The 23595-nt window shown below is 37.8% G+C and overlaps 1 protein-coding gene across 2 annotated transcripts in view; it reads right to left on the reverse strand.

Annotated features, from left to right (window-relative positions):
• The window catches only part of MCTP2 (multiple C2 and transmembrane domain containing 2), a 134555-nt gene that overhangs the window by 23735 nt on the left and 87225 nt on the right, over positions 1 to 23595 (reverse strand). For both annotated transcript variants that reach the window (XM_075207709.1, XM_075207708.1), the window contains exons 14-17: positions 22075 to 22177; positions 18255 to 18356; positions 18075 to 18149; positions 17467 to 17586 (exon numbers count right to left, since the gene is read on the reverse strand). In XM_075207709.1, the coding sequence (XP_075063810.1) occupies positions 17467 to 17586; positions 18075 to 18149; positions 18255 to 18356; positions 22075 to 22177 (400 nt within the window). The remainder of the gene's footprint in view (positions 1 to 17466; positions 17587 to 18074; positions 18150 to 18254; positions 18357 to 22074; positions 22178 to 23595) is intronic.

Raw genomic sequence — 23595 nt, forward strand, 5'->3', positions numbered from 1 at the left:
AACTGTAAGTTGAAAGCAAGGGCAACAGAGAAGATATCCCAAGTGTTTTAGTAATTAAACGAATATGCATAATGAACCATATGCCCAAAGGACTTGTACTTCATGAAGGCCAGATTTTTGTTTGAATTTTTAATTTTTATATACAGATGAAACACCCAGCCTGATACAGTACTATGCTGCTTAAATATTTCGCCCCATTTCAGATTGTGAATATGGATCATTTGTGGACTATGAACTTCCGACCTGTGTTTTATTTATTTTTAGGGGAATGAAGCAGAGAAATCTATTCCAAGAATTAGGCGTTTGGGGAAGGTGAACGCACAAGTCCTAGTTTCTGCATGTACATCCAGGTTTGTGGAACTAGTATGCCACGCTGTACCGTAATATAAGAGCATGTTATATTCTATACAATCCACACACACACACTATACACAAACTTCACAGTGAACTTTCTGCATTAAAAGGTTGGCAACCTCAGCCTCTAACTGTTGGAGTATACTAGCAGTCCAAATACAGCAACAGCGGCTCTAAATTATAGATCCTTAAACATGCTGTAAAACCATGTTGGATATTTACAAAATACTAGTGTGCAGTTTTATACAACATACAGAAGACAATTGCTTAAACGTAGCCTGGATTAAAATAAATATGCAACTAATTTGTCAGCCTGGAATTTACAGAGCTACCTGGAGAAGACGTATTTAATGGAGGATGAGTGTGCAGATTTGCATTATAAATATGTGTTTGTATACACAAATATATAAAAAACACACACAGCTATACATAAACAAAAGAAAAATAAATAAAATCACAATCACAAGTTTCGGGGGAAGATTTATAAAGCACTGAAGTAAATTCACCAGCTTTTTTTTTTTTTAACCAAAATTACAACAACATGCTGCGCACACACACAAAACTCAGACTGGGTAATCTCTCCTTCCCACACCGCCTTTTCTCTACCTGCAGAACCATCTACTTTTAATCACAAGTCGGCTACCCATAGCTCTACCAACCAGATCATATTGGCTTTAGTCTCTGCTCTCCACTGCAGTCTCCCCGTGCCCAGCTGCCCCATACACATTTCCTTCTCCAACCATGTCTGCAACTACACAAACTAAATTTGCAGTACAATCTTAACTGTAGAAATACTCCTGTTGCCACAGTCCCTGATCATTTAGTCTGGGGTTTTGCCCTAACAAACTCATTGCTGAAGGTACACTTTTTCAGAGGTGTCTTGAACAAAGAAGAGTGGATTATGGGATATGCAGTATTATGTTATGGCCAACAAAATTTGCAATAGAATCTACAGTCATGGCCAAAAGTTTTGAGAATGACACAAATATTTTTCACAAAGTCTACTGCCTGGAAATTTGCATATACTCCAGAATGTCATGGAGTGATCCGATGAATTGCAATTAATGTCAAAGTCCCTCTTTGCCATGACAATGAACTTTATCCCAAAAACAACACTCCACTGCATTTCAGCCTTGCCACAAAAGGACCAGCTGGCATCAGGTCAGTGATTCTCTCGTTGATACAGGCGAGAGTGTTGACGAGGACAAGGCTGGAGATCACCGTCATGCTGACTGAGTTAGAATAACAGACTGGAAGCTTTAAAAGGAGGGTGGAGCTTGAAATCATTGTTATCTGCAAGGAAACATGTGCAATAATCATTGCTTTGCCCAAAAAAAGGCTTCAAAGGCAAGGATATTGTTGCTAGTAAGATTGCACCTAAAATCAATCATTGGATCAAAGAACTTCAAGGAGTGGGGTTCAATAGTTGTGACGAAGGCTTCAGGGCGTCCAAGAATGTCCAGCAAGCGCTAGGACCATCTCCTAAAGTTGATTCAGCTGCAGGATTGGGGCACCACCAGTGCAGCGCTCGCTAAGGAATGGCAGCAGGCAGGTGTGAGTGCATCTACACGCACAGTGAGGTGAAGACCTTTGAGGATGGCCTGGAGTCAAAAAGGCCAGCAAAGAAGCCACTTCTCTCCTGGAAAAACATCAGGGACAGACTGATATTCTGCAAAAGGTACAGGGATTGGACTGCTGAGGACTGAGATAAAATCATTGTCTCTGAAGAATCCCCTTTCAGATTATTTGTGGCAACTGGAAAAACGCTTGTCCTGAGAAGGAAAGGTGAGCGCTACCATCAGTCCTGTGTCCTGCCAACAGTAAAGCATCCTGAGACCATTCATGTGTGGGGGTTGTTAGTCAGCCAAGGGAGTGGGCTCACTCACAATTCTGCCTAAGAACACAGCCATGATTAAATTATGGTACCAAAACATCCTCCAAGAGCAACTTCTCCCATCCATCCCAGAACAGTTTGATAATGAACAATGCCTTTCCAGCATGAAGAAGCACCCTGCCATAAGACAAAAGTGATAACTAAGTGGCTCAGGGATCAAAACATCAAAATGTTGGGTCCATGGCCAGGAAACTCCCCAGACCTTAATCCCATTGAGAACTTGTGGTCAATCCACAAGAGGCGGGAGGACAAACAAAAACCACAAATTCTGACAAACTCAAATTATTGATTAGGCAACAATGGGCCATCAGTCAGTATGTGGCCCAGAAGTTGATTGACAGCATGTCAGGGTGAATTGCAGAGGTCTTTAAAAAGAAGGGTCAACACTGCTAATATTGACTCTTTGCATAAACTTAATGTAATTGCTAATAAAAGCCTTTGACACTTGGAATTCTGGTAATTTTACTTTAGTATACCATAGCAACATTTGATAAAAAGGTCTAAAAATACTGAAGCAGCAATCTCTAAAAAAAACAATACTTTTGTCCATGACTGTATGCACAGCAGCATGTGAACTGGCCAACGGATCTTCGCTGTGGGGGGCAGCATAGTTTCCAATGAAACAATGATATCTATACAATGGGCAATGCAATCTATGAAATGTGATCTGTGTAGTGGAATCTGTAATAGGGTCTGTGCACTGGGAAATGGTATCCATGCCCAAATGGGTAGTGTGATGGGGACTCTGCAGTGGGGTCTACACTCCGGGCAATAGGATATGTGCAAAGGCCAAAGGGTTTTGTGCAAAGGGCAGGGAAATCTATGGAATGGGTAATGGGGTTTGTGCAATATGGCCTGAGCAGTGGGCTACATGGGGTATATGCAAAATACACTTATGCTGCAGGATCTGCTTAAAGTGCAATAGTGCTTGTGCAAAATGCAAGAGTTGTATGCAGTGCGGGTAATGACCTTTGTGACTATTATCATAAAGTAGTTTTTTGTTTTCTTGGGTGGATTTCATGTCTCATATTGAAATCAAGATTAGTGCTATATTACGTAACTTCAGTGTCACTGAAAATTATGGACAGGACATTGGGCAAAAATTACATGTTTAGACCAAGAGAAAATCATTGCTTTCAACTGGGCAATTATCTTGTGAAATTTCAATTTCCCCGTGGTGTTTTTTTGTTTTTTTTTGGAGAGACAAAACGGAAATTTTGACACCAAGGTTCCTTTTCACAAAACAGCTTCCCCGCCATTTTATACATTACTCCCCAACATTCATATCTGCTTTCATATATCTGCACTCCTCCAGATTTTTCTAGACTTGCATGTAATAGGTCTCATATATACTCTCATTTTAATGTCAACAGTGACACTAATGTTTCAAGCTTAGTGCTCATTTCATATCCAAGGTTATAACCAAACTGCTATACAATGTGCACTGCCTCTATTGTTTCATATATCCCTGCTGCCTGCATATAAATGTACACAAATCAAAATAAAGAGAATGGTTAGGACTTGACAAAAATGACCATTATTTGGTACCAAAACTTTAATTTATGTAAGCACGGTAACTCGGTGGTTAGCACTTCTGCCTTACAGCACTGGGGTCACGAGTTCAATTCCAGACCATGGCCTTACCTGTGTGGAGCTTGTATGTGCTCCCCGTGTTTGCGCGGGTTTCCTCCAGGTGCTCCGGTTTCCTCCCACACTCCAGAAACATACTGGTAGGTTAATTGGCTGCTATCAAAATTAACCCTAGTCTCTCTCGGCCTGTGTGTCTATATTCGGGAATTTAGACTGTAAGCTCCAATGGGGCAGGGACTGATGTGAATGAGATCTCTGTACAGCGCTGCGGAATCAGTGGCGCTATATAAATAAATGATGATGATGATGATGATGATGATCAGTTCCTACAGTGCTTCCTTCAAAATTTACATTTTAAGGATCTGTGAGAGACTCCAGAATCAGCCTAAAGAAGTTTTAATATCAATGGGGTGTGTCATAGAGTTTTACATATTTTGTTTAAAAATGAATGTACATTTTTCTACATTTGCATTTATGATCGCAGAAACTGCCTCACAGCACTGGGGTCATGAGTTCAATTCCCGACCATGGCCTTATCTGTGAGGATTTTGTATGTTCTCACCGTGTTTGCGTGGGTTTCCTCCGGGTGCTCCGGTTTCCTCCCACACTACAAAAACATACTGGTAGGTTAATCAGCTGCTAACAAAATTGACCCTAGTCTCTCTCTCTCCCTCTGTCTGTCTGTGTGTGTATGTTAGGGAATTTAGACTGTAAGCTCCAATGGGGCAGGGACTGATGTGAATGAGTCCTCTGTACAGCGCTGCAGAATCAGTGGCGCTATATAAATAAATGGTGATGATGATGATGATGATGATGTCCTAAGACATCTGAGAAGATAATATTTCACCTACTTCACATTTGGGGGGTATATTTACTAAACTGCGGGTTTGAAACAGTGGAGATGTTGTTTATAGCAACCAATCAGATTCTAGCTGTCATTTTGTAGAATGTACTAAATAACTAACTAGAATCTAATTGGTTGCCATAGGCAACATCTCCACTTTTTTAAACCCACAGTTTAGTAAATCTAACCCCTGGATATTTAATTCTAGATTTTAAAATGAGTTGCAATGAAAAGACTATGTATATTTCACTATTTGGTACACTCGAATAGGCTGTCAAAAAGTATTTCCATCGACATCCAAGGCAGCTATAATAGGAGTTTGCAGCTGGAGTTTAAAGGTCTTCATCAGGGAGCTAGTTCATGTGGACAGGAGAGGAATTATTTAATTGTATAGTGCCACCATATTACGCAGTACTTTCTAATGAATCATTTACAACAGTCCCTGCCCCATAGGAGCTTAAAGTCTAAATCCCCTACCACACACTTACCCACAACCAGTGTAAAAGGAGGGGAATACAACCGTAAAAAAAATATATATATTTGTGGTTTTATGGCAAAACAGAAGTAAATATGTTCTTCTAATAAAGTAGTAATAAAAGGCAGTAAATTGGACGTGTCTCTTACATGCATGGAAGGCAGCCATGTTGTAGGCTGAACCATAATTCATGAGAATGTAGCCTATCAGTTGAATAGGAAGCAGTACCTCATGAACAGGAGTCAGGCCTCATATATATTATTCAGACAATAACTTAGACATTTTACTGGTCCCTATGGAATTTAAAGGCTGCAAACTTTATTCAGCTCACAAAATGAAAGCCTCCACTGTATTTAGGCGACAGATCCACTTTGATGAAAGGTTAGTATAATAAACATATGATAAGGGATGTGTAAATATCATTTATCTAAGGCTGTTTCAGGAGTGACATGCTTTAATGGATTCTGTCTGTATGGTGGCACAGTGGTTAGCATTGTTGCCTCACAGCGCTGAGCTCATGGGTTCGATTCTGAACCAGGCCCTATCTAGATGGATTTTGCATGTTCTCCATGTGTTTGTTGCATATGGTAGGTTAACTGCCTTCTGACAAAATGTACATTAGTGTACGTGTGTATGTATTGGGGAATTTAGACAGTAAACTCCAATGGGACAGACACTGATGTGAAGGATTACAGACTCTCTATACAGCGATGTGTAATAGGATAGGTGGTATATAAATGAACAATAATATATTTTACACAGGCATTAGTTTGTGACATCACTCAGATGAGCAGATGTACTAAGTGAACGCAGCTCCAATTGATAAATGGCGCTAAAGGATACGTGAAAGAGGCCGGCTGTGAACATGTACAATAAAAGGAGTATACCTCATAAAAATTATTTGCTACTTTTAACCAATAGACATAAACCGGTACAAGTTATTTATGCTTTTCTTCTCATTATTGTCTGTTTATATAATGCAGTGCTTCACAGAGGATATTTAATCATTTACTTATGTCCCTGCTCCAATTCAGCTTACAGTCTAAATTCTCCATCACACATGCACACTACAAGTCATTTTGCCAGCAGCCAATTAACCTACCAGAATGTTTTTGGAAGCCCACACAGATACGGGAACAATATACAAAACGCAACAGAGAGTGTGCCCTGCTAATCACTGTGCTACCCTTCTACATATTTATAGGAGTATTGGTAGATCCAACAACAATGTAAATTAATGCGCACATAGGAACGGACCATAAACATCCAAGACATAACTCAATCTAGGTGTAACCTAGGTTTCGTATATAGAAGAATGAGGATCGGATGTTTCAGTAAAGTGACTCTCACCACTCCAGGGTCTACAAACCATCGGTATATGCATATCACAGTGTATAAAATAGTAATGCCATGATTGTAACGATCATCCTTTAATTTATAAAACACCAGCATATTATGCAGCACTGTACATCGAGGAGATCATGATACAAATAAATATGATTATGACACAATACTGAAGGTAAAGTTGGCTCTGCAATCATGAGTTTACAATCTAAGATGATTAGAATGATGGATTATAGTAAGAAAAAAATCTGAATAATTCTATCTAACAAGCAAAATTTTGACTTAATTTGTACTGACGGTCAGACATTTCTTGTCGGACAGTTTTTAAGTAAACGCTGAAAAGAAGCCTTACCTTGCCTCACTGTTTAAATCAAGGGCTGGAGCAATTAGACATGGAGTCTAATCTTGGCTGAGTGCATTAACACTCTTTGACCTTCCAAACGATAGCTTAGGCCTCAGACTTGCAATGCATCCCTTAGGCTTTTAAGTATGCGGTTATCTTGTTTAAAAGAGCTATGCAGCATGTATCTTATATGTGTGTGGCTTGAAACTGCTGAAGTAGACTATTCTATACATCTGACAGAAATTTTTTCTTCCTTTGGGCAATGACATTAATTTGTCTTCATTATTTTGTATCTCTCTCTACCTTATATTTTGCACAAGTTATTTTGAAAGTTGTGCTTTGAAAGACAAACATTTTCATTTGATTGCTTTTGTCACTGTTACATAAACAATATATCTAACAATTTCATTGCTTCTATCTGCATTGCAGTGTGAGCCTGCAGACCTCACCAGAGTTACTCATTTTATAGTCCTTTCCCCCAATTGCATTACAGTGCTGGAACACAGCCATGTTGCATGGGAAATACTTAATACTTTAAACAGTAAAGCTATGCTCTGCACCCCATAGTATCCCGTTTCAAGCCCACTTACCACATAGTATTAAAGAGTTAAGCTACTGTTGAAAACCACAAAACAAGATCACTCACGGTGATTATGCCTATTGTGATAGTCACAGACATGAGAATAATCTAAGCCACGTGTAGCGGGAGAGACAATATGGTATAATTCAAATTGCAAATCTTCTTGAAAGGTGGTGGGAGAACACTGATGCAGGAGTGCAGAGAACAAACAGTAGGGGGCAGCAGAGGAGAATCCTCCCATCCTGCTATGTATTTCTCAATAACTTAAATTTCTGCTTAATGTCTTAAATTTCCGCAGAATGTGTTAAAACAAGTGGTGTCAAGATGCATGTCAGTTTGCCCTTTTTATTGAGCACATACAGGTATATAACCTGGAAGTAAAGGACAATAGGTGTGTTTTAAAATATAATTTTGAAATTGTCATGTTACAATCAGAAATCATGGTTGTCTACTCTTGAATGAATACCATTCAGTACTCTTAGCACACAGCTAAAAGAGAGAGAGTGTGTGTGTGTGTGTGTGTGTGTGTGTGTGTGTGTGTGTGTGTGTGTGTACACAGCTGTGTTCTGCGAAACCAGAGGTTGCCACACAACACAATACACTTCAAAATCTAAGTCTACAGAAGAGGCACATGTCCTGCAGAGTTGCCAAACTAACTAAACTGGAATTAGTTTTAGGTCTGACTTTTATATTAAAATCCAGCATCAGCATAAAATATAATTTCTGTTTTTATATCAATGTCGCTACAAGAGCAAATGGTGGTTTATATTGGGCAACTTTAAAATGGTAGAAAAATGATAATCTAATAGAATGATAATTTCAGCCTGAAATTTTCAGCTGTCTTGATACTGCTAATGTCGGGAAGGGGGAGAAGAGGTGTCATCATCATCATAGTCGGCTATTTATATAGCGCCACTAATTCCGCAGAGCTGTACAGAGACCTCACTCACCTAAGTCCCTGCCCCATTGGAGCTTACAGTCTAAATTCCCTAATATAGACACACAGGCCGAGAGAGACTAGGGTTAATTTTGATAGCAGCCAATTAACCTACTAGTATGTTTTTGGAGTATGGGAGGAAACCGGAGCACCCGGAGGAAACCCACGCAAACATGGGGAGAGCATACAAACTCCTCACAGATAAGGCCATGGTCGGGAATCTAACTCACGTACCCCAATGCTATAAGGCAACTGAAAACCACTCCTGGATTCAATCATTTTAAAGTGAAAAATAATAGCAAAAAAAAAAAAGAATATAGCCCTATCCCAGTTCATCTTTAAATCAGAAAAATGTACTTTCTTCGGTTTTAGGAGAACATTCAACTTAATACAATCAATGTTCAGTATATTTTATAAACAATTACACTGAATTGAAATATTGTTAAATCCCACAAAGTTTGGCCTTAGCCTAGAATTCTTTCTAATAACAATCAGCCTTAGTATAGGAACACCTGGCAAGGTACTAAGGTTCTGGAAAATATTGCTGTAGAAGGCATAATTCTATCTCTGTGCCCAGACCGATCCAATAAAAGCCAATATAGCTTCAGGATAGCAGCACCTTGGTAAGGCTGGAACACTGTAAAAATTACACACATCCTGAAGTGGTTTTAAGATGAGAAAACAGCTAAAAACCAATGAAGTAAAAAAAAAAAAAAAAAAAATCAAATGAAAATTACGAAACCTCAAATGGATGAGCGGAAAAGAAAATCATTCATGAGATTTTGGCGCCACCTACAGGAATATTTAATTAACAAATGTGAAAAGGCGTGGTGTTGGTTTTAAAATAGGGTGTGAATAAAAGTACTTTATTTAGTTTATCAAATTTAAAAACCTCCATCATTTAGCATCACACAATCACAAACACAAAGTAATACAAAATTTTAAAGAAGAGTACCACTACACTAGGTATTGCTATACCAGTTTGATAATATCTATAAATTCTAAGATTGAAGGAATATATCTTTACTGGTGGGTGCACTCCTACACCATCAATAATGTAGAAGCAAAAGGGGGGGGGGGGGAAGGATAGGGAAGAAATGTGTAATTGGAGGCACTCAGTGATCATAATTAATAAAATGTCTATTTCTTTATTGATATACGTTAAAATAATCCCTCCTAATCCAATAGCGAAATATTAAAATAATTGTGACTATGAATGTGAGTTAAAATAGCAAAAATTGCTATGCCCTGCTACTTTGTACCAACATATATAAATTATCAATGTATGATGTTATAAGTCACTCCCTTATTGAAAACATTTTTAATGACTTGAGGTAACACTCATTAATAAAGGATTTGTTATATGTGTGGTGTGAATTAATTAATGCGGTGACCTTGATTGAAATGATTGATCAATGAGAAACTTATGCGTTGCTTGAATCAGATCTAAGACAATTAGTTTATAAGTGACACAGTGTATTGTCACATTAGTCCTATAAAGTGGTTATCTAATCACTGTTGGTACCACTAATATAATAGGGACTCCATATAGGTTTAAAACATGCCCTCTTTATTGACCTCTCAAATCCACATACATGCTATCCTGTAAAGCCCAGTAGGGGTTAAACGTTAATCTTGGTATATAGTAAATTACCAGGGACTAAACAGACTCCATAGTTAGCAATTGCTTTCTAATCTAGCAATATATGCTGGTAATATTAATAATGCATTGTCCCATTATTCATTTGGTGGATTAGTTTATCTATTGTAGGTCAGGCATCTATATGTTTAGTAGGTGTCCTTCTAAATTGCGGTTTTATCGTTTGTACCGTCACACGCATACACACACACACATCTGCGGTTATATATAGGGTGATATATAACAGCAGATGTGTGTGTGTATGCGTGTGACGGTACAAACGATAAAACCGCAATTTAGAAGGACACCTACTAAACATATAGATGCCTGACCTACAATAGATAAACTAATCCACCAAATGAATAATGGGACAATGCATTATTAATATTACCTTGCTAGATTAGAAAGCAATTGCTAACTATGGAGTCTGTTTAGTCCCTGGTAATTTACTATATACCAAGATTAACGTTTAACCCCTACTGGGCTTTACAGGATAGCATGTATGTGGATTTGAGAGGTCAATAAAGAGGGCATGTTTTAAACCTATATGGAGTCCCTATTATATTAGTGGTACCAACAGTGATTAGATAACCACTTTATAGGACTAATGTGACAATACACTGTGTCACTTATAAACTAATTGTCTTAGATCGGATTCAAGCAACGCATAAGTTTCTCATTGATCAATCATTTCAATCAAGGTCACCGCATTAATTAATTCACACCACACATAACAAATCCTTTATTAATGAGTGTTACCTCAAGTCATTAAAAATGTTTTCAATAAGGGAGTGACTTATAACATCATACATTGATAATTTATATATGTTGGTACAAAGTAGCAGGGCATAGCAATTTTTGCTATTTTAACTCGCATTCATAGTCACAATTATTTTAATATTTCGCTATTGGATTAGGAGGGATTATTTTAACGTATATCAATAAAGAAATAGACATTTTATTAATTATGATCGCTGAGTGCCTCCAATTACACATTTCTTCCCTATCCTTCCCCCCTTTTGCTTCTACAAAGTAATACAAGCCTTGTCCTAATATTGTTAGGAATGGTAGTTCGTAATGTTCAATTACACAGGCATAAAATCAATCGTGCTCAACAAAATATTTGGGGCTTTGCAATGCAACGAGAGCTATAAAGTCACACATTGTGTAAAAGGGCTTCAAACAAAGGCTTCCTAGTGCTCTGTCACCTGTTAGTGGAGCGAGAGGGCACTATGCCATTTATACTATATATATGTGATAATGCCTACTTGCCCACTCTCCAAGAACGTCCAGGAGACTTCTGAATTCCGGGTAGGTCTCTGGGACTCCTGGCAGAGCAGGCCATTCTCCCGCATCCTGTGGGACGGGGGCCTTGATGATGCGATTCACCATGCCACACTGCCCTCCGCTCGTGTAATTCAGTTCCCCTCCAGGATCTCTCAGAGGAGATTTTCTTAAAGTTGCTAAGTATGCAATAATGTATCCCGTACTGTAATTTACAGTGTAAAGTAGATGAATTTACCAATGGGTTTCAGGACCGTATAAATGCACAAGGCACCAAGTTGAGTGCTTTTATACAATAAACATGGAGGTGATGACATCAGAACTCACAGATTATAAGCAAAGACATCATCAAGTCACGGTTTACAGTTCTATACATACATTAGGACTAGTGTATTACAACATTTATGTATAATGGTTCATCAATCTTGTTTCAGCTACTATCAAGCATTATCATACTAAAACCAAGTATATCTACAATTTCTCATCGGTCTGCTAATGCATTAACAACTGTGATTAGGAACTAAACCACTTAATAAAAGTACTGCCTGCAATCTACATATCAAATTATATCATAGCACAGCTTGATCAGTAGAGATGGAATCCATACTTTAAAGTGACCTAGGGCCTGATTCATTAAGGAACTTTAAGAAACGTCTTCTTTCATTCTCCTGGACAAAAACCATGTTACATTGCAAGGGGTGCAAATTAGTATTCTGTTGTGCACATAAGTTAAATACAGACAGTTTTTTCATGTAGCACACAAATACTTGATAGCTTATTTGTACACTGAAATTTAAAGGTAATCTATCCATCTGCGAGAAACGATACCCATATCCATTGAACTCTTCTCCTGCATCTTTCTAGTACTGCAACTGAAGAAATGTTGCAGCATTGGTCCAGGTGACACATGCTAAATTTAAAAACCTACCATATAATGTACTAATGCAGTTACCTTGGCCGGATGCTTAACACACATCTCATCCATTAATTTACCCCAGCTACTGCTATAGTAAATTAAGAGGGAAGTTGAGGAGCTGAGCATTCTGTACCAGTCTCAGGGTGAAGGGTATGATATTATGTGGACTGTTTTAAAGTAACATCAATTCCTGAATTTAAAGTAAAATTTACAAAATACACAATATTCCATTTGGTCTCCTAATTAAATACAGAGACAGAAAAAAAAAAAAAAAAAAAAGGAAATACTCTCTTTGGAGTTCAGCGCAAGCAGAGCAATCACTTGGAAAATAATTATTATTTGTTTGGTGTGATCAATGGAAAGGAATCATTACTTCAAATAATTTCATTTTCCATGACTCAAATCCACGCTAGTCTCAAATGATAAGAATAATGCCAATTCAAACAAGTAACTCAGCTCAGAGTATTTGTGATGGCTGAAAAAAACGTCTATATAGAGCTAACTTCTATGTTATCACTTTCTCTAAAAAACAAGTAGTAATAAGGGTGACCTAGTCCAGAATAGTCTGTGAACCAGTGACCAGGATGTTGCCCCCAGTCAATCCAGGTTTGATACTTACAAAACAACTCCCTCCTCTGGTGGCAATAAATGAAGAACTGACAGAACTTGTATTGTTGTTGTGCGATTTAACCTAATCTATCGAGTATGTCAATAAGTCATAGAGTTGAAAGGGAAATGGAAAGAAAAGTACTTCAGACTTAAAGCTGGTCACTAGTAATGTCAGGGCTATTTTAAGATTAAGGGGTATATTAACTAAACGGCGGGTTTGAAAAAGTGGAGATGTTACCTATAGCAACCAATCAGATTCTAGCGGTCATTTATTTAGTACATTCTACAAAATGACAGCTAGAATCTGATTGGTTGCTATAGGCAACATATCCCCTTTTTCAAACCCACAGTTTAGTAAATATACCCCTAAGAGTAGTAAACTCCAGTTGAAGCCGATATCCCTACTGTGATACATCATACAAAGAGAAAAAATAAATAAATTGTGTTCATTGTTTACCAATTTTTAAAACTCTTTTGGCACTCTAGAAGTCACATTTGTGCACTAAATAGTCTTGAGCTATAACACTAATTCCCACCTGTCATCTCTAACTTAGGGAGTCACACTTAGAGATGCTCTAATGATTGAAACCTGTTTGAAACGCAGTTGAATTTGGCTAGTTCACAAGAGTCTCAAACTCGCTCTTTTGCAAGCTTCTGGTTCAATCTGGTTTGACTGCTGCAGCTGCTCTGCTCTTGAATAGAAAACCATAATCTCTTATTTGTGGTTACAAATTTGCGGTTCGTAGTTTGTCAGACATTAAAATAAACTATAAAATGAGGCCTGTTTAAGCTTAAAGGGCAACAGTTTATAGCATTTGTAACAGTTTTTTTCATTCAAAATGCAAACATTACAGTGTTTGCGTTTGAAAGGAAAATCGTTAAAAATACTATACAATGTAGCCCTTACTACTACACAATGTAGCCCTTACTACTACACAATGTAGCCCTTACTACTATACAATGTAGCCCTTACTACTATACAATGTAGCCCTTACTACTATACAATGTAGCCCTTACTACTATACAATGTAGCCATTATTACTATACAATGTAGCCCTTACTACTATACAATGTAGCCCTTACTACTATACAATGTAGCCCTTACTACTATACAATGTAGCCCTTACTACTATACAATGTAGCCATTACTACTATACAATGTAGCCATTACACTCAAACAGGTTTCAACCAGTTCACTTTGCTTGAATTTCATGTCTGATCTAAAGCTTAAGAATTTAGTCACAAATTTTTTAACTTCAGAACCAAATGTAAGAGAACCACTTTGAAAAGAACTTCTAGCACCTCAAGTCTCTGTTCAGGAGCGATAAGTACAGCAAACAGAATACAAATCTAAAAACAAAGGTGAATGTTATTTAAAGTGTTAAAATGGATGTACAAGAGAAGGGCTTATGTCTTATTGTATTAATCGGAGCCTTAGCAAGAAGTGTGTTAAAAGTAATGAGGTTCCACTCCAATAACTCCAGCACAATTCACATCACACTGTCAGGCATCCGAAGACACGGAACAAACTACAGTCATCTTGTGGAATGAGAACTAGGGCTAAACCTAGACAATAAGCCAGGGGCCCTGCATGAGCCCTCCCTGGACCACAACAAGGGTTTCATTTCATAAACAGATCCAATCAGGCAGCTAATATTATTACAGAGCTGCGCTTGTAACGGTCACCTGTGGTGGGTATAATTACAGGCTTCTGCTCAGAAAACACCCGCATGGAATGGCTATAAAGGGACCTGCAGCTTGCTAAGTCCAGGCAGACAGCGTACAATGCGCACCACCCGAAGTGAGCCCAGAGAATCAGCCAGAGAGACTAATACAAATGACAGCTTAGAAATAAGTGACAAAGCATAAGACAGCGCAGGACACGGCTGCAGACAAGTACTGCATATGGCACTTACTTTCCCCATCACCCTAAGGAAGGAAAACCCTTTAAACAATCTCTTTACGTTAAGTCCTCTGAAATATTCAGAAACAAAGGCCTCTAAATATATGCAGAGCAACCAAATTTGAAATGACATCTATACCCAAAAATGTACATTTTCATATTATATGAAGCATAAAAAGATAACATTCACTATGACACAATGGTTAGCACTGCTGGCTATACACCACTGATGGGCAACACCTGCGGACCACAGTTATTTCCAGGTGTATTCCGCAATTCAATATATCAGAGCTGGGGGTCAAGGATGAAGCTCAGCATCACATGATCACACACTACAGGAGGGGGCAGAGGAGGACGTGGGAGTGTAGTACAATCAGCAGACGAACAACCGATTCCTGATCGATTAGGAAAGAGCACTTTTTGGGCAGCGTGGTATGAATTAGCAGTTAACTAGTGCCCATTAATTGCTAGTTAGTAGTAAGGGGTGAGTAGGGCCATGTGAGGGGGGTTTGAGCGACACGTGATGTCTGGATGACGTTTTTGAATACCTGTGGTGGCATTTGGAAAGTCTGAAGGTATGTAAGGGTGCAGGGATAATTTGGAGACTTTTTTTTTTGCATTTTAGGAAAATATATATATATTTTTTAATTTTAGAGGCAGCCAAATATACAGAGGAGAGAGGGAGAAAGTGAGCAGAGTAAGAGAAGAGAGGCATGTGTGTGGTTACCTTGATATGATCACTGAGATTAAGGGTAATGTGCAGTGTGCAGCTTTGAAGGTTAGAGGGCCTCACAAACGACCCCTAAAAGAGGAATATCAATATAATATCTCATACTTGTCCATTCCCCAGGAGTTTCTGGAAGACTCACAAATTTCGGGTAGGTCTCCTAGTGTCTCAGGAGAGCAGGCCATTCTCCCGCATGGCAGCGCCCCATCAGCTAAGAGAAGCAATCACAGCGGGCCAATATGCTGAGATTTGAGGTGCTCTGCCCCCCCTCCACATTAATACTTCACATACCCAAAGTTGGCAAGCATGTAATATCCATTATACAATGAATATTTAAAATGTACCCCTGCATCTAACATACGTGTTCTTTAACAGAATACCTGGAACAGAATGTAAGAGTAATAACAGGTCTTTAAGATTAGAGAAAGGTCACAAATATCACAAGTATTATATTGGACACCGAAACCAGCTTTAGCAACTAAATCTCCAATGAAATATGTATATTTAAAATATTGAATAGGAATTTTTGTATGCCAAGATTAATGTATTTCCAGTCTACAGCTACCAAACATATTTAAAAAGATACCAAATGTCCTGACAATGAATTGACTTTTACTGAACTTACTTTTCCTTTTAAAATAATAAAAAAAAACAAACAAAAAAATTAAAAAATGAGGCTCTCAAAACACATCAGCGGCATGTCCTCCAAGTAACAATAACTTTTATTCTGATCTACACAGCCACAGATCGTGTGAATACAAAAAGTAGGGCGCAGCAATCTCCACTACTACACACAGGGCGACTCAGAACTTCCAGGAGGAATTCACATCTCCAGGAGGAAAAGTATTAAAGTCTACTTCTATGCTGGTAAAGTCTCATGCAGTAAATGTCTTTACAATTCTATTGGATAGCAGAAGTTACTAAACAACCACATTCATGTGGACAGAGAAGATGAAAGTGTCCTGCCATAGTCTCTGCTACATAAACATAGATCATTACCATAAAACATAGGTTTTCTTGCCATATAATTATGCCTGTAGGAGCATATCATTTGTGGTTATTTTGGTATTCATTTATTATTGCACTTTAAATGATATTTTAGGTGTATTTTGCCAGAGGGCTTACCCGATTTGGTCTATTTGTAGTCAATATAGATCCCATGATGTAATAAAACTTCAGCGAAAGCAAAATGTGAAGATCACCTCTTACAGGGACACCGGCATATGTCCATCACCACTTGGGCTTCCTGGTCTTTAATTTCAAAATTATGTTAGGACCTTTATTGTGCTATCTAGACAATGATTTATCTCTGATTTAGTGGAGTATACAACCAAACTAATATTTTATATACCTATCCTGTGCTTTGTTTTTGTTTTTTGTGTGTTTTGTTTTATTTTATACTAACTTTGCCTAAATACGGACTTTCCACCTAATTTTGCTCTAATGGGGCACAGAATTATCTGTTGCAATCTGGCAATTGTTTTACTGACACCATCATGATAGGCGCGTCTTCTATTCCCCTATTCTGTTCCCTGAACTCACAACATGTTTGTTCACCAAAATAAAATAAACATACTGCATCATAGAATCTAAATATGTAGTAAATACTTTGGTTTCCTAAACAATTCCACATCCTATTAAAACACTTAGGCATCCCAAATATAAGATGATCCTTCTTCATTATACAAAGGGTTATTCAATTATGAGTCATGTAAACTTCCAGCCAAAGAGTCAAACACTAAACTGTAAGTCAAACACTACTCCAACCAGAAGACGTTTCAATGCGCTGCTAGAACTGTTCATCCCATGACACAAAGAAAAAATTCAAACCAATTTTATATTCTGCCATGGGATTATCTATGAAGCACAAATCCAATGATCCAGGTGAATAAATCACGTAAAAAGATGTCCATCTAGATTTGCTTGACAGGTTTATACTTCAGAATATTTTTTTTTTTTTTTAACTGTATGTATGTTATTCATACTACTGTAACACACTACTCACTATTTTAGAGGACAGAACTTACCAAAAATGCTATTAAACTTCGTTTTGTAGACTCCCACTGAAAGCAGCTGTTAATAAAACGCATTGTGTTCCAGATTGCCATAGTGATTTTTTTGACCCGGTAAACATTCCTTGATAAGATCTAGTAAAGAGGATATAGTGATGATCATTGTTATCATACAGCTTTCCACACACTCAGATAGAGACTCTTTACTTTCACTCCAACAATTCATGTTCTGGTCCTTGAACTGATCGGTATTGGCATCAGTATTTGAGGAAAACATTTGCTGTTTGAGTACAATAGGAAATTCAAAAGTTTACATGTCACCAAGCCTGACTTCCTGACTGACATGATTAAATTCTACAAAGAAGCCTTGAAAGAAGTAATATGTGAAATTACGAGAACTACATAAAGTGTTGTGCAGTAGGATTATTCATGAAAACAATACGCAAGGATCATACATTTTTATTCTGATAAATGTGCAATATAGTCTATTGTATAGCTGAATGATTATATACAATATATTGTAATATAGATTCTTTAGATCGGTCTTTTTTTTTTTTTTTTTTTTTTTAATTTAAAAAGGTCCAAAAAAAAGTCCAGAAGAAACTTTGTATCTATTTACAAACCTTTTTTGAAAGCTTTGGATTATCTTCCAAAAAGCGCGTTTCTTTCGGATTAAATGTCCTAATACTCGCTCTGATCTGAAAAGTTGGAGGAAAAAAATACATGAGTATCCTAGATCAGCGAGTACAGATAATTGACTTTTTTTAAATAAAAAAATAACCTTGTCATGTCGCACAACTTACCGGATTAAAAATTAGATCGATTTCTAAATGAACCACTCCTTTTGAGACACTGGCCAAATCCTTGTTCTTTAACATATAAACGACTTGCTGTCCATTCCGCACCTGGATATCACAAAAACAAGAAAAAAAAAGCTCTAGAAGCAAAAAAACACAAAAAAAAAAAAAAACACCAAAAACTGCCAAGGACTTTGAATAAGTAAAATGGGTGATGTAGAAGATGACATTTCTTGGCACAGCATTTCCTGTCTGCGAATCTACTGAAGGGCACTACAGGGAGTATTTTGGAACTAAAAATGATTGACAAGAGAAGAAAATCGTTTGCACTCAGATAACCAAGCTGGTTCAAATGACACATACCTTACGGTCCAACATGATATGGGAACAGTTACCCATTTAAAAGTGTGAATCTTAGACGATTTGTCCCATTTAGCTGTTACGACAGGACTAAGGAAGCTAAAACTTGTGTCTCTGATGTTATTAAAATAGTTTTTTGTTTTTTTTTAAAAAAAAAAACAAGCAGCTAGAGCCACAGAAATGAATCCCATTGTGGCGTTATAATGGTGCAATTGCAGACCTTACGTCTATTATGTACTAAACCTCCCGCTTTGTGTCAAAAGACATTTTAAAGACCAGAAATAGTGGTAGATCACGCAAATATGAAGACAATTCTCATTTTGTGGGCCATAGCCGGGCTCGTTATCTGCGCAAAATGACTTGAATCTTGCATTGCATCTCAATACATTCCAGTAAGTTCAGAGCAGTACGCTGCTTCATGCAGGAAAGAATATGCTGCAAGAAATTTCTGTACCTGGAAGCCAACTTAATAGGAAATTAAAAATATTGAAACTTGAAATAAAGACCGTATCTTAACTGAGTAATATGAAGCCACTGAGTGTTAAACAAGCAGTATAAGGTGAGAAAAAAACAAAACATTTAAATGTGGCGAAATTTTAACGTTATAGTAGGACGTGCTTAGTTGTGATCGTTTCTTTACAGCAAGACATGCTCTTTCGACCTCCAACTTCAAAACCACAATAATAGAGTACATCAGGTATGTAGATGAACCATTAAAGTGCTTAAGGAACATGTGTATGTACGCACAGACCTATAATATAAGGCAATGTGCAAATAGATGTATAGTAGAGCAAATGTTGAGCTTTACGTAAAGGACGTCTGTGTATATCAAACCCCAGAACAAACGTCAGGCATAATGACAATACTTTGGAGCCACGTGTAAGACATGACATACATCATAGGAGAAAAAAAAAAAAAAAAAAAAAAAAAGAGTCCCAGTTTGTTGAATAGGAGTTGTCCAGCACGTCCATGATTGTTTAGGAGGGGGAAACACAGCCATGCCAAAAGGCTCCGATGAAGAAAGCTATATAGCAATTCACTTATACATGTCTCTACTTAGTAACTCATCTGTTCTACAATGGGCCAGAGTTTAGTAAACCCTGTTTGTGCAATTAACATAATAAAATATATTTTTTTCAATAAAAAAAATAAGATTTTAAACTAGATGAATGTCGTGATTTAAACGCACCAGGTAAAAGCCATGTATAATAAGAGCAAGGAACATAAAAGATGCAAAAAAACAAACCACAAAAAGATCAATATTTCAGAGTAAGAGGAATTGAAACTTCCACACCTATTCTAGAGTTGCTGAAATTGAGTTATTTTATAATAACTCAACAGCTGCTTTCGAAAATAAAATTAAACATCCAATTTATCTGGATGACAGGGAAAATAATAAACTTGTAATTAAAAAATAAATAAAATGAACATTTGTCTAAGTTAGAGTCCAGCTACACTGCCTTTGTGGCTCTGCCTTGCCAAGAGTTTTAATGAGCTTATCCTGGCACTCGAGGGGTTAATAACCTACAAATGCCACTTTCCAATGAAGAGGACATGCTTCCTAGGTGCGCACAATCTGCCCCATCAGGCATATTAATAAATGTGCTCTAATGTCAGTATTGATGGAGAACATTGCATCACTTCTAGCCAAATGTTCTTTATGGACACTTGCCTCACACATTCCCTTTATACAGGTGTAGTTAAAGAACCATCCACAAGTCCATAAAGATAGCTGAAAGACTGGGCAGCTCTTTAAAATGAGCATGCACAGTCTGCTAGAGGATCCCACAGAACATTTGGCACCGAGTGGTGCTGTACAAGAGCATCTGCTGAAGCCTCTCACTTCCAATAACATGACGGATATGGGAACCCAGGGACGTGTTAACTCATCAGAAACTACACAAAAAGTACAGGGAGCAGGAACCATTCCTTTGTAAACATCGGCATGTTCCCTGCCACAAGCACAGCATTACCCCCAGCCTACATTAACACTGTTCAGGAAGGCAGTACCAAGCACAGAGAAAAGGTGCCTCATTGGAGACCATATTTAGTTTCTTAAAGTATTACGCGCATAGTGTTTTGCAGCCTGTCTTGTGTGTACGTTATTATGCTGTCCAAAAGGTTTAGCTACCTTTATGATGTAAGGAAGGGATTCAGCCGTCCATGGCTTGTACAGATTGGCAATGGCAAAACTATGACAAAAGTGCAAGGGACAAAAACACCAATTGTCTACCAGGCCAAAACAATTTTAAATAAACACATCTCTAAAAACAGTATAGGACAAATATTGTATCTAAAATGCAAACTGACCCAGTATGGAAGGTCGCCATGTCTTTTGCCACTGGACATGAATTCATGAAGCTCTTGTGTGAACTCCAGGGGGTAAATTTATCAAGCTGCGGGGTTGGTTGCTATAGGTAACATTTCCACTTTTTCAATCAGATTATAGCTGTCACTTTATAGAATGTACTTAACTAGAATCTGATTGGTTGCTATAGGCAACATCTCCACTTTATCAAACCCACAGCTTGATAAATTTACCCCCAGGTCCTCTTTCCCTGATTGAATAGACCATCCTTCATTTTTAGATCACACTCCTTCAATTCTGCCCTTTGTATGTGTGAACTATTAAGGAAGCCCTCACTGTATAGTCTGCAAAACAGACAACACTGACAGGAGAATGCAGACCTCAGACTTTTAAGAGGATAGCATTGCAGATACACAGAGCATTAGGGTACACTCTCTATGGATGGGGGTAGACGACGACATGGGCATTTTGCAAAAGAAAGTGCCATACCCATTAAGCTGTGAGTGGAGCAGAGTCTGGGTCACTTGCCAATGAGGGCTTTCTAAAGTGTGGACATTTCCTTTCTGCCGGCTATCCTTTCTAGAGAAAGCGTCTGAATCTACATGCATTTGGGGCAGTAGCTGGCACCTGTGGCCAGAGAGATGGGGTCAGCAGTATTAAATATGCACATATTGCTTATTTTCCAGCACCACAGGCTACATTTGGAGTAACAGGATCAATGAGTACAATTTTCATATAACTGAAGGAGTTGAATATTGCTAAAAAATGCTGTAACCCATAAATGTCCATTGAGGATTATAAGGAAAGGTGGGGAATCATCAAACAGTCAGATTGCCCTGTCTGGGGTACAACAAATCGTTTTTATTTGAGATTTCAGTTTGCAAGTTTAATGCATATTTTACAGAGATATGATTTCTAGGAGAAACCAGTAATCTCCAAGCATTGTTCAGAATTATAAAATATTACATACACTGCATGAATAACATGTTGCTAGTGAATCTGTATTATCTGAATCTTATATTTCTCTTCTTGCATCTGACACAAAAAGGAAGCTTGAGGAAGGTTTAATTGACCCACTTTTAATCAAAACAATTTGGCAGTTTCCTATTAAAAAGTAGTGTCCTCCAAATGTATTATAACCGAAGGACATTCACTTACAGAGAGCAAAGGGATCACAACTTTTCCAAGAAAATCAGGGGGCTTATCTCCATCTTCATCAAAAACCGTTACCTCTAGAGCGTCATGAAGGTCTTTAATTGGACTAAAATGAAAAACCAAACAAAACATAAAAAACACGCATCAATACAATTCAAGGATGAATGCTAAAAGTGTACGTTTAAAACCAAAGCCAGTTATCAAATTTACACAACCTTGTTTTGTTTTTATTTAATGCTTTATGGATTTTAAATGAAGCAAGGAGAAATAACCAGCTAAAAGAAAAATAAAAGAACTAAGAGTAAAACAAAACAATAGCTTGAAGGAGAAATGGAGATAGAAGCAGAACTAAGACCATCCACCAATACACTTATCCTGAAGCCCCTTACAATACAAACAATATCTAGATAACATTGTATGACAAGCATACTGTATTTCTAACCATATTACCAGAAAGACACATACTTTATGTAGACACATAAGAACTATCTTCACATGAAAATTCCAGACACAAATATTAAAATCCAGTCTTGTGCAGGTAAATTAATATGAGGTGCTTCAAGAACCCAGATGACTATGTTCTCAGTGAGATATTTGCAGCGATATAGGTCATACAATGCATTCTATTCTGAAGGCAAGTATATACAGTTTGGAACATTCAGGGGATTATTCAATTAGTTTTGTTAGTCCACAACTACGCGCAGCTGCACCAGCCCAGTTACCGCAACATCGCAGATTCCCGCGTGCACCACACAGGGTTGCGAAGGTAAATCTACAATGTTGCTGTACCGTATTGTCACTTTACACGCGCAGCCACGCATAATCATGGACCCCACAGTTAATTGAATGTGTCCCTCAGAGTTTATAATCGAGAAAGATCCATATTTTTGCTGAACTGGTAGACAGAATGTATTACAGACCGCTGCCTAAAATTGCATTCATTAAGTGCCTATACATCCATGTATTACACTCTGTTTCTTGACACAGTAGAAAATATTTTCTCTCTCTGATAAATGCAAAAAAGTTGTCAATATAGACCACACACATTCACTTGAAAACCATTTAGCACAACAAGTCTTGGGTGTCACAGATGCCAGAAACAGAGAATAGAAGGCTGCCAAAATGTTCAGCTGGAGTCTGAAAAGACTCCAACTTTTTGGCTGATTTACATATGCAAATCACCAGTTCCCATTCAACAAGACAGAAAAAGAGTCTTCAACACATACTTTGTTTTATTAAACTTAATGCATTTTGACTCTTCAACTGTGCATAAAATGAATGTAACCATATTTAGAACTCTGACATATTTTCCCTTTAAAACAGGAGTATGTACAGCTCACAATAACCTCTAGACAGCAAAGCAATATAGATTTCAGCATTCTCAGTGTTTCCAGGAGAATACACAGATACACCAGTGACAGGTGTCTCAAATATGCTAAAGTTGCACTGTGCACAGTAGGTGGTTTCTCTGTTGTCACTCTATGCAAATAATCGCATGGTGCTGTAACATTACCTGCAGCTATT

The sequence above is a fragment of the Mixophyes fleayi genome, chromosome 4, assembly GCF_038048845.1.
Source record: "Mixophyes fleayi isolate aMixFle1 chromosome 4, aMixFle1.hap1, whole genome shotgun sequence".
In the NCBI taxonomy this organism is placed as follows: domain Eukaryota; kingdom Metazoa; phylum Chordata; class Amphibia; order Anura; family Limnodynastidae; genus Mixophyes; species Mixophyes fleayi.